General features: G+C 41.5%; 1 protein-coding gene across 1 annotated transcript in view; it reads left to right on the top strand.

Moving 5' to 3' along the window:
• Positions 1-15,359, top strand: part of ercc5 (excision repair cross-complementation group 5) — a 130,716-nt gene that overhangs the window by 99,429 nt on the left and 15,928 nt on the right. The window contains exons 15-21 of the mRNA XM_080198022.1: positions 350-442; positions 1,084-1,144; positions 5,074-5,217; positions 7,949-8,156; positions 9,742-10,680; positions 13,152-13,444; positions 14,700-14,819. Of these exons, the coding sequence (XP_080054148.1) occupies positions 350-442; positions 1,084-1,144; positions 5,074-5,217; positions 7,949-8,156; positions 9,742-10,680; positions 13,152-13,444; positions 14,700-14,819 (1,858 nt within the window). The remainder of the gene's footprint in view (positions 1-349; positions 443-1,083; positions 1,145-5,073; positions 5,218-7,948; positions 8,157-9,741; positions 10,681-13,151; positions 13,445-14,699; positions 14,820-15,359) is intronic.

The following is a 15,359-nucleotide window of genomic DNA, read 5'->3' as shown; positions in this document are numbered from 1 at the left end:
GGGCATCAAGAGGTTAAAATTATTTTCTGTTTGAGAAGAGACTGATGCCATCAAATCAATATGTAAATAAAATTGTTAACTGTCACACTGACATTTCTAAAAACAGGGACTGTGGAGAGGGCATGTTGGAGACAGGTTATAAAGTTTTGTGCTGATAAACTCTAATATTTGAAGCTTTTTGATCTTAAATGCTCATCAATATATTTTATTCCAATCACTGATATGAGAGAAAAAGATGAAGTGATTGAAAAATATCATTTGTGAATTAACTTTTCTGTTACACTAGCAATCAGAGAAAAATTTCTATTGGAAATTAAATGTTTTAGCAAAGTATTTATCTTACCAACAGTGATGCGATCATACCCAGCCTTTCTCAGGCGAGAAGAGGAGAACATGAGGACATTTTTGTTCTACCTTCCTTGGTAAAGAAAGAGGAAAACAGGTTTGTTTTTTTTTAAACAGAGCTCTAATGACACTAATCATACAGTCCCCATAGTGCAGTAAGAGACAATTTAGCCCATCAAGTCTGCACAGATCACAATCCCACCCAGGCCCTATCCCCATAACCTCATTTATTTATATCACTAATCCCTGCTATGAAGGGGCAATTTTGCATGGCCAATCAACTTAACCCACACATCTTTGGACTGTGGGAGGAAACTGGAGCACCCAGAGCAAACCCATGCAGACATGGGGACAATATGCAAACTCCATACAGACAGCCATCCCAGGCTGGAAATCGACCTGGGCCCCTGGCATTGGAAAGCGAGCAAAACCCTGACATACTGGGTTTAAAATCATTGGTGAAAGACCCGATGCATATTCCTCCTCCTTTTATCACCTTCTGAAGCATTCTGCATCCATGCCATTGGCCTAGGATACAGAGTCCTGGAAATGGAACAACACACTTCAGGTGTTTTATTCCTACTCATTGCCAGGGCAAGAGGAAATATGCCCACTTTTAGTTTTATCTTCATAATATTTGACTTTGAAGTGTTAACTTGATGAAATTTGCTATTGAGAGTGTATTTATATTCTTTATTGATGTCCTCTTCATACAAGCAATCTTTTACTATTTTTTAGTTCAGATGAAGAGGCAGAAAAGGAGTGGGAAGAACGTATGAACAACGAGAAGCTATTCCAGGTGAAGTGTCTGCATTGATTGTGTGTGTGTGCGTGCATGTACTATCATTGTTTTGTGCAAAAACATCTGCTAGATCCATTGAGGAATTGGATCCATTGGTTCCTTTCACCATTCTTATTCGGTATGTTTTATTTCTTCGCGGATTGTGCAGTGTAGTCAGGTTGTGTCCACTATCATAGGCACAATATTATTGTAATAGAAGTACAGGTTGTTATGTGTTCATTGCAGGCAAGTATATGCTGCTAGTTATTTTGATAAACAATGTGAAATTGTGGAAGGAAATGGATCCCTCAACTGCAGCATTTTGAAAAAAATCATAATTTTATAATTAATTGTTAGATATATGTTAACAACATTCAATTTTACAGAAGGAAAACACTGCAAATGCTTGAATATGAAATACAAAAGAAAAATTCTGGCCATACTCAGTTGGTCAGGTAATGTCCATAAAGAGAGTAAACATTTCGTATCAATTGCCTTTCAAAAGAACTGGCAGATGTTAGAGGTAAACAGTCTTCAAACAACCGCAGAGTCAGGAAAAAAAGGAGACGTCTATGATTGGTTGAAGGGAAAAACTGATTAAATGAGAAACATGTTGATGGTGCATTGCAAAAGAAGGTAATAATGCGGCAAGTATAGACCCAAAAGCTAGGGCCTGAGGAGGTGTAAATCACAGAATCTCAGAATTGTTAAGGTGCAGCAAAAGACCATTCGGACCATCATGTCTGCTCTGACTCTCCAAATGAGCATTATGATGTAGTGCCATTCTTCTGGCTTTTCAACTGCACATTTTTCTATTCAGATAGTTGCTTGTCCTTTTGAATGCCTCAGTGGAACCTGAAATGATCATAATGGAAAAGCAGAGTGGAAAGGAAGCATGGAAATTGTTGCAGAATGTGGTGAAAATAAGGCTGGTAGACACTAAGCAGTTAGCACAAAGGTACCGGCAATGTATATTACTAAATCAGTACCCTCCTTGCATGTGAAATGAGTCATGATCAGCAGAATCCAAACCATCACATAATTATTTGAATGCAGCATTAAGAATGAAGGAACTTGGCAGAAGCAGCAATATTGACTCAGAAATAAAAGTGAAAGGTCAATATTCTGAATTTTATGTCAATGAGCATAACTTTTAACCAGAAAACCTTTGCTCACTTAGTTCTCTGACAGTTTGTGAATAATGATGTTTTCTCTGGGGTAACGATCATATTGATTATTGGTTGAGGAAGAAAGAGAACATGTATTCATAAATGTTATTTTAAATATAGATCTCACTATTACAACATTGCTGCAGTAAAATGTATTGAGTGCAAATCTTCTGTTAAGTATCGTATTATCAATGCTTTTGTATTAGCCCCTGTGCAATGATGCTTTGTGTTTTAAGGAAAGCCAAGTGCTTTTACAACCTTTCCTTCCATAATTTGTTTAAAAAATCTTTTGCATAATTTTCACCTGACAAAAATTGAAAACGAAGCCAATATGGAAGAAGTCAAATGCATGTCTACAGAGCCAAATGCTGTGATGAAGAGTCACCCTGACTCAAACTGTTAGCATCTGCAGAGAGGGAACAGAACCAGAAGAACTGCTGAGATTTTCCAGCACTGTTTTGTTTCTGATTCCAGCGTCTGCAGTATTTTGTCTTTATATTGTATGCATGTAATGTTCCTCTGCCCTCAATATTTGATCATTTTGTTCCTTTTGCCAATCCTGATATATTCTTTTTCTGCAAAAACTCTTTCCAATTGCTGCCATCTCATCAATGCCCCCCTCCAATTCTTTTGTTTTTAAGATCTTTTTATTATTAGGTGACTATTCTTGAACTGATAAATTTTTTAAAGTGCAACAAGAGTCATATATCCTTGAATAGCTGGTCAATGTATACCCTTCTCTTCCTGTTTCCTACAACACAATTCCCTGATTTCTTGACTAATACAAAAATTCTTCAGGATAATTTGAGCTTCAAAGAACAACCCAGCACGGGAAACAGGCCCTTCGGCCCAACGAGCCCGCGCCGCCGCATCGCCCTACACCTATTCTACCCTGCATGTCTACGAATGGGACCCTACTCAGTCAGATTCAGGGAAGAAATAGTGTCAATTTGGTGGAAACCAATTAGCCTAAGAGCACATCTTTGGGGTGTGGGAGGAAACCGGAGCGCCCAGAGGAAACCCACGCAACCACAGGGAGAATGCGCAAACTCCCACAGACACAGGCCCAAATCCATGTATCTGCACAGCTAGCAGTGCTAGTCACTGAGCTGTTGTGGAGCCCGTCTATCGGTCCAGGATCAAGCACACACACCGACATGAAGTACTAGGCCACTCCTGGACTTCCAAGAGCAGCCCACGCACGACCCGCCGTGTGCATGCCCCTCGCTTGACACGAGGTGGACCTCCACCTGTGGAATAAAGACAAAACATATTAATCATACAGCCTGCCCTTCCGGTGTCTCCCGAGGTTTAACCCTATTTAATAGCCCCTACCATATCCCTCCATACTCGTTTCACTCATGTGCCTATCTAACTGCATCTTAAACGAGTCCAACGTGCCTGCCTCCACCACCCTACTCGGTAGCGCATTCCAGACCCCCACAACTCTCTGCGTAAAGAACCTTCCTCTTACCTCCAAATTATACCTCCCCCCCCCTCACCCTTAAGTGATGACCTCTTGTGTTCGTACCCAGTCTAGGGAGCAGTCTCTCACTATTAACTCTATCTATTCCCTTCAGTATCTTATATACCTCTATCATGTCCCCTCTCAATCTCCTCCTTTCCAAGGAGAATAGCCCCAGTCTCTTCAGTCTCTCCTCGTAACCCAGTCCCCCCATGCCAGGCAACATCCTGGTAAACCTCCTCTGCACCCTTTCCAGAGACTCCACGTCCTTCCGGTAATAAGGTGACCAGAACTGGACGCAGTACTCCAAATGCGGTCTAACCAACGTTCTGTATAACTGAAGCATTAGACGGCAGCTTTTATACTCTAAGCCCCTTCCTATAAAGGCTAACATCCCATAAGCCTTCCTAACAACGTTCTCCACTTGTGACGCAACCTTCATGGATTTGTGGACCTGCACTCCCAGGTCTCTCTGTACGTCTATACTCCTAATCGGCCTACCTTTTATCACATAGCTCCTCCCTGCATTATTCCTTCCAAAATGCATCACCTCGCATTTGTCAGGATTAAATGCCATCTGCCACCTATCTGCCCACTGCACCAACCTATCTATATCCTGTTGTATCACCTGACAATCCAGTTCTGTACCCGCCAACCCTGCCATCTTGGTGTCATCAGCAAACTTGCTGATCACACCACCTACTCCCTCTTCTAAGTCATTTATGTAGACTACAAAGAGGAGAGGTCCCAGTACCGAGCCCTGCGGCACACCACTGGTCACTGGCCTCCAGCCCGACAAGGTACCCTCCACAACTACCCTCTGTCTCCTATTTCCCAACCAGTTCTCAATCCACCTAGCTACCTGGCCTCGTATCCCATGCGCCTTAACCTTTTCTACCAGCCTACCGTGAGGGACTTTGTCAAACGCCTTACTGAAATCCATATAGATGACATCAACGGCTCTCCCATCGTCAACCGTTTTTGTCACCTCCTCAAAGAATTCCACCAGATTCGTAAGGCAAGACCTCCCTCTAACAAAGCCATGTTGCGTATCCCTAATCAGATCGCAACGCTCCAAATGCTCATACATCCTACCCCTAAGTATTTTTTCCATTAACTTCCCTACCACCGACGTCAAACTCACCGGCCTATAATTCCCAGGGTTATCCCTACTACCTTTTTTGAACAACGGGACCACATTTGCTACCCTCCAGTCTTCTGTATTATTATTATTATTATCTTCTACTGTATCTTATTTTTAGATATTGAAAAACAGTAACTAATGCTATTTTTAAAATTTCAATTCCATTTAGAATACATTTCTTGAGAATCCTCATGCTGTAGACATTGAATCAGAAGACTTTGCTAGTTTACCTCCAGAGGTAAGACATGAAATCCTGACGGACCTCAAAGAGTTCTCCAAGCGTCGAAGAAGTCTATTGCAGACCATGCCTCAGGTATCTTCATTGTTTTAAAGTGGCAAAAATGCATTACAAGTTTTATGCCGGGGTTAGTTTATGAATGTATGCTTTATCTAATCTTAAAACACAAAACCTTTATACACAAATGAAGAAGGACATAGTAGAGTGCTTGTCTCTGTGTTAACTCGGTGTTATTCTTTGAGGTTTTTCCCTGTCTGGTGAATGCTCTGTAACTACTGTAAGCTGAAAAAACAACCTTTTTATTCAGAATTTTCATCTCACTGAGGAGGCTTCAGACCAATCCACACCAAACAACCTGCACCGAAAACACTGCATACATTTTGGCAGCTGTGACAAATTCTACCATGATGGCTGAGACAATTCACAAATTCTAAAACAATCAACAGCGTTTTAAATAAAACAACCAACAGCATTCTTTTAAAAAAAATCTATTTCCTCTCTCCCAAAGTTAAATCCTTTCGAAAATTCCAGGATGTGGATTCATTTCCATATTGTCACCATCAACTAATAATTTCTTCTGTGGGCCATATCTTATATGTCTACAAGATCTTGTTGAAATCTGTTCATTAGTTTTTGAAATACACTGATTACAACCGACTAACAAATAAATGGAAACATTGGGCCAAATCTTCTGGTCTCCATGGAAATTACCTGGGAAGTTTCAGCTTCCACTGGGCAATTTCCTTGATTTCTGGAACTCTCCATGAAAGCCTCTGACTCTGAGCTAGGACTGGAGAATTAGGAAAAATCCAAGGTACCTGCCTGAACAGTTATCCAGGAAATATTAAACAGATTAAAATCTAGTTTAACATCTGAATAATGACACAACTGATCACTTGTGGCCATTGACTTCTGACCACCCAATTACCTCTACTGACCAGAATATCCAACACCCCCTCTCCCTGCCCTCTAATCTGATAAATTGGAGTTGGAGCTGTTTTTACAAACATGTGCGTGGGACTGAATGCAAAGTTTTGTACGCTCTCAACACTAGGAATTCTTGTCCTCGCTAGGCCAATCATATTCTTAGTATGTTACCTCTCACAACAAGAGGTTCAGATACTATTTATCACTGCAACAATCATGCTGCAAAAACCTATTATTGCTGTGATATCTATAATGTTACAATGTATGCTTTAAAAAACTGAAGAGACAGACTTCCAGTATTTTTACTCTTTCTTTCTCCCTTCTATATAAGCATACACTGATGTTTATACTTTAATCTCTGCAACAACAGATTGCATTGATATATTGATTTTAACATAATCAAACATCCCAGGGTTCTTCTCAGAAATGTTACCAAACAAAATATGACCCCAAACCATGTTAGGACAGATGACCAAATCCGATTTTTGAGCGAGTTTCTACGCCCAATTTTGTACACACAGCGCATGAAAAGATCAGCTAGACCATTCCTAGCTGCTACAGGCAGTGGGCGGGACTTAATTTGCCAGCCAGCTTGCGGAACTATTGCACAAACCTCTGTCTAAACATGCGCAACAGCAGAGGTCTGACAGAGAGAGAGAGAGCTTTGGGCCTCTGTTGTTGCAGCCAGCCTGAACACTAGCCCCATTAATCGCAGGCAGTGAGGCCCCCCTACCCGATCGTGCTTTCCCAGCCTGGCCCACCCCAGGCCCTGCCCATAAGCTACCCCCCCACAAAAGCCCACCCGGCACTGCCCTGTGTGTGCCCAGTGGGACTGGGCACTGCTAGGGTGCCAGGCTGGCAGTGCCCGAGAGGCACTCCTTCCCTTGCCCTCGTCCTCCCCGGGGGGGGGGGGGGGGGTCTCAATGGTGTCCGGTTCTACTGGCAAGGACAACACGACTGTTCCCATTCATGGGAGCACATGCTTTCCTCGTCGGAGAGGACCTCTCCCGGTGAGGCCACAAAGGCAAACGAGCGCAGTCGATTGTGCGCCAGACTCACTAATACCATGCAAATGAACATAATAATAAATTTAAATAATTTATTCAGCCTCCCAACTGAAATGGGCAAGAAGCTACCTCGCCAGAAATCTAGCTCCCATAAGATCGTGAAAGCCAAAAAATAGGGCATGACCATCAATCAGCCAGCACGGTGAACATGGTGTGAGTTAGTCTGTGGCTGAGCTCAAGTTTAAGTTTGTGCAAAATGGGAGGCCATTGGAATAGTCAACTCATCTGCGTATTTGTTATCTCTAGATTTATCGGTTACAGATAGAATGAAGCCGAGATGGGGTTGGGCAGTGTTACAGACGTGAAAGTAAGCATTCTTGACGATGGTGCAGATATAAAATGAGAACCTTATCTCAGGGTCACCTGTGCTACCAACATTCTGAATGGTCTGACTTAGCCTCAGCCAATTGCTAGGGAGAAGGATGGAATTAATACCTAGGGAATAAAGGTTTGTGGTAGGGGCTGAAAAATGGAGTTTGTGTACCCTGTCCTATCAGTTATCTAAGTATTTTATCATCAAAACTTATATTTTATGTTGATATGCGGCTCTTGCATTATGGCTGCCATATCTTTATGCAGTAAGTAATGTTCTACTATCCTGGCAGGAGATAAACCACATAATAGGGGTCTGGTTGGCAGAAAGACAAGATACTGTGACAAAATAGTGCTTTTCTTAAAAGTAATGAATAATTACATGAATTATATGTGTTAATTTAGTGGTTGACTTTTAGGGGAAATAATTCTTTAAGTCAGGATTGTTTATGTCTAAGCAGAGATTTGTTTTGTAAATCCTGTTACTATTCTTTTCAAAGGAGTCAACAGATTTTTCCCAATACCAACTGACAGGTCTTCTTAAACGCAACAAACTTAACCAACATATTGAAGGCGTTCAGAAAGAGATGAATAAACAATACTGCGGGCAAATTCAAATGGAGTGCAATAGTGAGGGGGGATTCATAAAGGACATGGAAACCAAACGGCTTGTATCAGAAGATGCTTCACACTATATTCTGATAAAAGGTACAGTGAATATAATTATACAAGCAACTGATTGCCATGTATCAATAATGGATGTTTTATTAGGATTTTGTATTTACATTGCAACTCCACATACAGTGTCCATTTCATTCAAAGCTTTAGTAACAACTAAGTCAAATTATTTTTCTGCTTTTGTAGTACAGCAGGAAGACACAAAAGAACAATTTCAGGCTTAATTAGTGTCATCAATAAAAATATTTAAAGATGAATGAAAATGGCACATTTTTATGCTCCCCCTGTGTTTATTTGCTACCCTGTTTTTCTTTTTGGCCCCATTCTTTACGCTTTGGACAATGCTCCATTTTCATGCACTGGAATTTATACGAACAGTGCAGTACACATTTGCAATGTGTTCATCAATTTGTATTTATACAAATGATAAGGAAATTACTCCAACCTTTTAGCAGACATTTTCTGCAGATCTCCTTTTGCTATGCAGAAATTATCCCTCTTTAATAAGAAAATATATGTTATTTGTACCTTCTGCTAGTTTTAGATTGACAAGTGACATTTGATTCTAACAGTTTTCAAATGAAATAACTTTTTCCAGTAGATTATTTACTTATCCTAAACTTTATTCACCAGGGGTCTAGTTTTATTTTCTTTTTAAATTCATTCATGGGATGGTGCCTTTGGCTAGGCCAGGATTTTATTGCCCATCCGTAATTGCCCTAGAGAAGATGGTGGTGAGCTGCTTCTTGAACAGCTGCAATCCCTGTCCTGTTAGGGAGGGAGTTTCAGGATTTTCACCCAATGACACTGAAGAAGTGACGCTATATTTTCAATTCGGAGCAATGAGTGGTTTAGATGGGAACTTCCGGGGGTGGTGTTTCCAAGTATCTGCTGCCCTTGTCCTTTTAGGTGGTAGTAGTTGTGGGTTTGGAAGCTGCTACCTGAGGAGGTTTGGTGAATTCCTGCAGTGCATTTTGCTGCTACTGTGCGTCAGTGGCGAAAGGAGTGCATGTTTGTGGATGGGCTGACAATTGGGTGGGCTGCTTTGTCCTGGATGGTGTTAAGTACTTCAAGTATTGATGGAGGTGCACTCATCCAAGCAAGTAGAAATTATTCCATCACACTCCTGACTTGTGCCTTGTAGATGGAGGACAGGTTTTGGCGAATGTGGAGGTGAGTTACTTGCCGCAGGATTCCTAGTTTTTAGTAAGGAGTGATGGAGGCGGAGCATGTTAATTACAACACAGAGAAAATCAAACATTTTCCGATTTATAAACTCTTTTCCATTGAGCATTAATTGTCATTACTAATGAAAGTATTACACATTAATTAAGAAAATCAAAACAAAAATGATTTTGAGTGGTTTACCAGTTTGTTGCATGTTTTATCTTTAATAACCTGAGACTATGACAGAGCCAAACATCTGATTGATGTTCATCGAAGTTCCATAAATCCAATAAATATCCATGGCAATTACAGATGTTATACAAATAATGTGCATTGATGATTAACTGAAGTTCGTTAGAAGGTACTTATTCTCCACATTTCAAAAGATCTGCATGCCAGAAGCATTCAAATTGAATACTATAATCCATGTACTTCCTTAAATTTCCAGGGATCCAATCAAAAAACAATGAAGATAAGGAGACAGATCAGCAAAATACACCAGAAAAAATCACCAATTCAGCAGATGCAGAACTGGTCTCAAACACTGGCTGGAAGCCCATCCAAGATTCAAGTTCATCCTCTCCTCTCACGGCAAGCTCATCCACAGCTCAGAATGACGGTGCTGCTGCTCCTGCTTCCCCAAGGACTATGCTGGCTATACAAGCAGCCATGTTAGAAAGTAGCTCAGATGAGGAAATGGAATTTGGACAAGATAACAACTTGTTTCCTATTGAGTTTGGTAGTACTAAGCATTCGGCAAACATTGCTGCCAAAAATTTAAATTTATCACCAGAAGATCATCGTGCCATCCAGCAGGCTTTACAAGATAATGAACTGACAGACAATGTAAACAAGGACAGCAAGAATGAAGATGATAGTCCTAGAAAACAAAGGGTTAGGACCTGCAGTTCAAATGATGAAGATGTATTTGACAGTGAAAATCAGTTTCTGAATCAGACTACCCAAAATAAACTAGTAATATCAGGAACTGTTCAAGGTTGCAAAACGCAAGAAATGTTTCCTGTAGAAGATCAAATTCCTGATGCTCTGAAAGTGCAGGAAGATCATGCCAAAATGCATTTAGGAAATGATGAAGAAATAATTATTAACGGCAAAGAATATGTTCATCCATCTGCAACAGTTAACTTAGCAGAAAATAGCAATACAAACACTAAAGCAATTCTAAATGTAGATCATCCTTCATTTTCTGATGTTGCTATGGGCATCCAGCTTGTTGAGAGTGTAAAACTGACCCCCCACACACAGACAAAAGGAGAGATAGATCTCAAGAGTTTTATTTCTTCTGTGAAAGAAAAGCAAAGTTCACCAGAAGAAACTGATCATCAAGAAATGCGCACTGAGAATGAAGGTGAAAGTGACTCTGAGGGTAAGCTTTGTTTTTTTTTTAAATCTGAGAAATAGAAAGGGAAGGCTTAAAAAAGTAAGAAATTATTGTCAAATCTCAGCATTTTTATTGATTGATCCAATTCTAAAACTGTACCTCTCTACAAAGTGTAACCAGTCTGAGCAAACTGTTCAGAAACTGCTGACCCTCCCTTATGTTTGGGGTGTTTCCAACTTGTACATGAACTGGATGACCCAGAGCTGGAGAGATTCAAGGTGGAGATATCTACTTTAATCGTAGAAACCCTACAGTGCAGAAGAAAGCCATTCAGCCCATCGAGTCTACACTGGCAACAATCTCACCTAGGCCCTATCCCCACATATTTACCCCACTAATTTCTCCAACCTACACATCCCGGACACCAAGGGGCAATTTAGCACGTCCAATGCACCTAACCCACACATCTTTGGACTGTGGGAGGAAACCGGAGCACCCGGAGGAAACCCATGCAGACACGGGGACAATATACAAACTCCACACACAGTCACCTAAACCAGGAATCGAACCCCAGTTCCTGGAGCTATGAAGTTGCAGTGCTAACTACTGCCACCGTGTTCATTCAGCATGCTCTAATTGTCTGTAAATTCCAGAATGCTGCAGCCCCGACAGACAACCTGCTCTGCCCTACCTTAGTCTTTTTATTTAGCTTTTTTTTGCAGATTAATTTTCCTTTTCTACACTAATCTGCCTTAAGTCGTCAACAAAAAATTTAAATACTTAGTGTCTCAAACTTTCATTATAAGTAGAAGCAAAACACCGCAGATGTTGGAGATATACAGAGAATGCTGGAAACAGGTCAGGCAGTGCATCTGTGATGAGAGATACAGAGTTAACGTTTTGAACCCAGTATGGTTCTTCTTCAGAACTCAAAAAAAAAAGTCATATTGGACGTGAAATACTAACTGTTTCTCTCTCCATATATGCTGCCAAACCTGCTGTGTTTTTTCCAGCATCTTGGGGGCAATTCTGTCAGCAGCACAGCAGGGTGGGGACTCAAGTGGGGGCTGCCTAGGATTCCCACTGGGCGCCATAGCCTCTGCATATCTCCTGATGCAGGTTTTCTGGCATCGTCAGCTCCATGCCAATTTCTAGCGCGGAGCTGTATTAATTATTGAAATGTAGATTTAAATGCAATTTGAATCCCATTAGCAGACCCAGGACTGAAATCTCCGGGCCCACTAGAGTCTCCACTCCCGCCAGGAGTGTTTCACTCCAGTGGGGTTTACAATACCTCCCCACGTGTGGAACTGGCAGTCCAACCCCGCTGGAGTTGGGGGGGGGGGGGTGCCATCGAGGCCCCATGGAGGGCCAGGGGTAAGGGGGGTGCCCCGTGGACATTGCCAGGTTGGCAATGCCAGCCTGACCCCCTGGCACTGCCCAAGGGGACATCTTAACACTGCCCACTAGGCATCAGGCAGTGCCATGGGGATGGGGCCTAATTGAGGGGGGGGGGGGGGGGGGGCTGTGGGGGCGGGGCCTCTGGGGGAGTGCAATCGGTGGGGATGGGGGTGGGGGCAGTTCCACTGCTGCTGTGCAGAGAGATCAGTGACAGAGGGGGAGAGAAGCCAGCGATGGGGGCTGGGCATCAGGGTAGGCTTGCCAAGGTAATCAGGACTGGGGGTGGAGGGGCGGTCAGGACTACCAGTTGGTGGTGGGGGTGGGGGATGCAGTTGATCAAGAGATCAAGACTACCAGGGGAGGGGAAAGATCGAGATGGGCTGGAATGGCGGAGGGGAGGGAGTTGAGGCTAGCCCTTCATATCTGGAAAGGGGCGGTCCAGTGATCAAGATGTGGGAGTTTTCACATGGCCAGAATGTGGGGATCGAGGGGCTGGCCAGCGATCGGGAGGCCGATAGTGCAGGACCACTGCATATGCGCTGATCTAGGTGTTTACAGATTGGTGCGTGCACAGTGATTTTTTTTTGCATGAATCACGCTAATGCAGTGCAATGTGGGAAATCCTGCTGAAAACACCAGTGGGATTTACTCCAGTTTTTACACAAATTTGGCACAAAATTTTTTTTAGGAGAATCCCATCCCTTGTTTTCATTCCATTAATAGTAGCCTGAAGTTTGAAAAGAAGCATCCCTTCCTCCCTCTGCACCTCATTCCCACTTGCAACTTTTCCAACATTAGCTTCCTTAATGGCAACTCTGTGCTATTGCTTAGTTTGGTACATTGGTTATTTATAGTAGGTATGGTAAATATTATTACCAATATTTCAACAAACAGTGATCACGTCCTGTAAATGAATTACAAAAAACCTGCCCTGTTGTTTGCAATTTCTGCTGGTCCACAGGTACCTAAGTTGTAATGTAACAAATAATAAGGTACAGTGAATTCTACTTTCAAAAGAGCTTGAATACAGTATGTGAAATTCTTTGGGCTTGGGTACATGATTTTTTTTTCAATTTCACCTTACAATTTCTAACTATCTTTATTTTAACATCTAGGTAGCTTCATTGAAGTTGTAATTGACACCAGTAAAGCGGACCCACACAATGAGCTCTTTCCTCCAGATATTTTCATTCCCTTGACGCCTGCGACTGAACCCACACCAACATCTAGTGGTAATGTGGAAGTTAATTCAGAAAAAATACAGACAGCTACTGAAAAACAAACGGAGGCTTTTATCCATGAACATTTGGAAGAAGATGCCCAACGGAGGGTGCAAGGGGAGGTGGACCAGCATAAACAAACATGTGTGGGAGAAGCCACAACAGATGACTGGAATGACCTGGACCTGGTAAAGTTGAACTAACCTTCACATTCTTGTTTCCAATTCATTCAGAAACTTACTGGAATCAATAAACTGAAGTCCTTTAGCTGGACAAAAGATCCCATGGCATTGTTTGAGGAAGAGTAAGGGAATTTTGGCCAACGTTTACCCATCAGCCAGCATCACTAAAGTAGTTTGATCGGTCACCCAATTTAATACCGTTTGTGGCATCGTGCTTTGTGCTAGTTAACCGCTGCTTTTCATTACAACAGTGACCATAGTACAAAAGTAATCAATTCACTTTAAAGTGCATCCAGAGACTGACAAAGGCCTATATCAATGCAAGTTGCAGATATCATTTGCTGGCAATCAAGGATCCATGGACTGATTTGGTAAAGGGAACTTAGAACTTTGTTATGGTGCCAACTTGTTGTCTTAGTTGAAGATAATAGGTAATACAGAGAGGCTGTAAGAGGTAAATTTAGACTAAAGTGTATGCATTTACTCCCACCTCCTCCAAAATAATGTGTATGAGGAAAACTCATTGCATATAGTAAAAAAAAATGTGCTGTTTGTGGAAACTGGAAGTGTCTCTTTAAATATGCCCAAAATATTACAGGCCATTCTGTTGACTGTGACACCCATGTGAGTGACCAGTGCATTGGAGATTACACTGTATTGGTATGTTATCATGGATTAATAGGCCTAAAATGTTGTATGCAGCTGTTTGAGCTTAGTGCAGCAGAGGATAGCATCAGAGACAGGGCTGAAAAACATAGTCCTGGACCAGGTCCAGTCACTCAAATGGGTTGAAGTTGTGTGGAGGGTCACATGATAAATACTGCTGACATGAAGTAACAAAAGACATGTAATGGTGAGATGGAGATCCTGTCCTAAACCAAACTGTGTTTCTGATTTCTGATTTACTATTCCTAGAAGGTAGTAAGTCTCCCTGCAAGTTGTCAGAGAATCTTGAGAGGGACAGCTATGCTGAATACAATTTTCTCCTAGTCAGTTGATTTTAAAGCAACAGTTAGAGGCCTAAGAACAGTTCACTGCCTGCTCTCTGCTACAGTCAGTGTATGTTCCAGAGATATCAGAAAAGCTGGAGAGAAAAAAATCAAATTTTTCAGTCGATGTGCTTATCGCATTGCTGATCAAAAAATGTGTGTTCTCTGCATATGTTTTTAAAAAATAAAATATTGAAGCAACATATTATCTGCCATTCTCAAATCAACCATTTGGTTCCATACAACATTTTTTTATGTTTCATATGTGTTAGAGTGAAATAGAAGACCTGGAAAACAACTTGTTTGTTGAGCAGTCTGGCTTACAGTCTCGGAAGCAACAACAGGAACGTATTGCTGCAACTGTCACAGGACAGATGTACTTGGACAGTCAGGTAAAACCATAAGCTTGTGGTGCGCTAGTGATGAATCTAATACATAAACTGAATAACAGATGTTGCTTTTCTAGTGTTACCTAGATGCTTGAGCTTAAATAGACTTTTCTTTTGTAGACTAGTTGAGCCAAGTAAAATCAAATTGTACATTAGGTTGCTTCTCTGCTGTTTAATTGAAGTTTCTGCCTTTCTCCATCTCCTTAAATACAATTTTTGCTGTGATCATCTGTCATCTTCCGTTTAGTTACCCAGTGTCTTTTGGAGGGATTGTCTGCTGAGGTTTCCACTTTTTTAGTATTTGTTTGAATTGCCAGGGAGAGTGTGGTGCCTAAGAACAGAGGAGCTGCTCATCAGATTGAAGAATCCTCACTGAGGCATGCTGGAAATAAAGTCAGGAAATATAAATGGCATTTCAATCACTGAATTGGAAACGAAATGAAGATTGAGGCAAATGCATGGAGTTGAGGAAGAAATATTAAATAGAGGAACAGAATCTAAAGTATATTAATCACCTTTAAAAGTCTGCAATATTACTTTTAA

This window comes from Carcharhinus amblyrhynchos, chromosome 10 (assembly GCF_965287045.1).
Source record: "Carcharhinus amblyrhynchos chromosome 10, sCarAmb.v2.hapA, whole genome shotgun sequence".
Lineage (NCBI taxonomy): Eukaryota > Metazoa > Chordata > Chondrichthyes > Carcharhiniformes > Carcharhinidae > Carcharhinus > Carcharhinus amblyrhynchos.
This window is presented reverse-complemented; position numbering and strand designations above follow the sequence as displayed.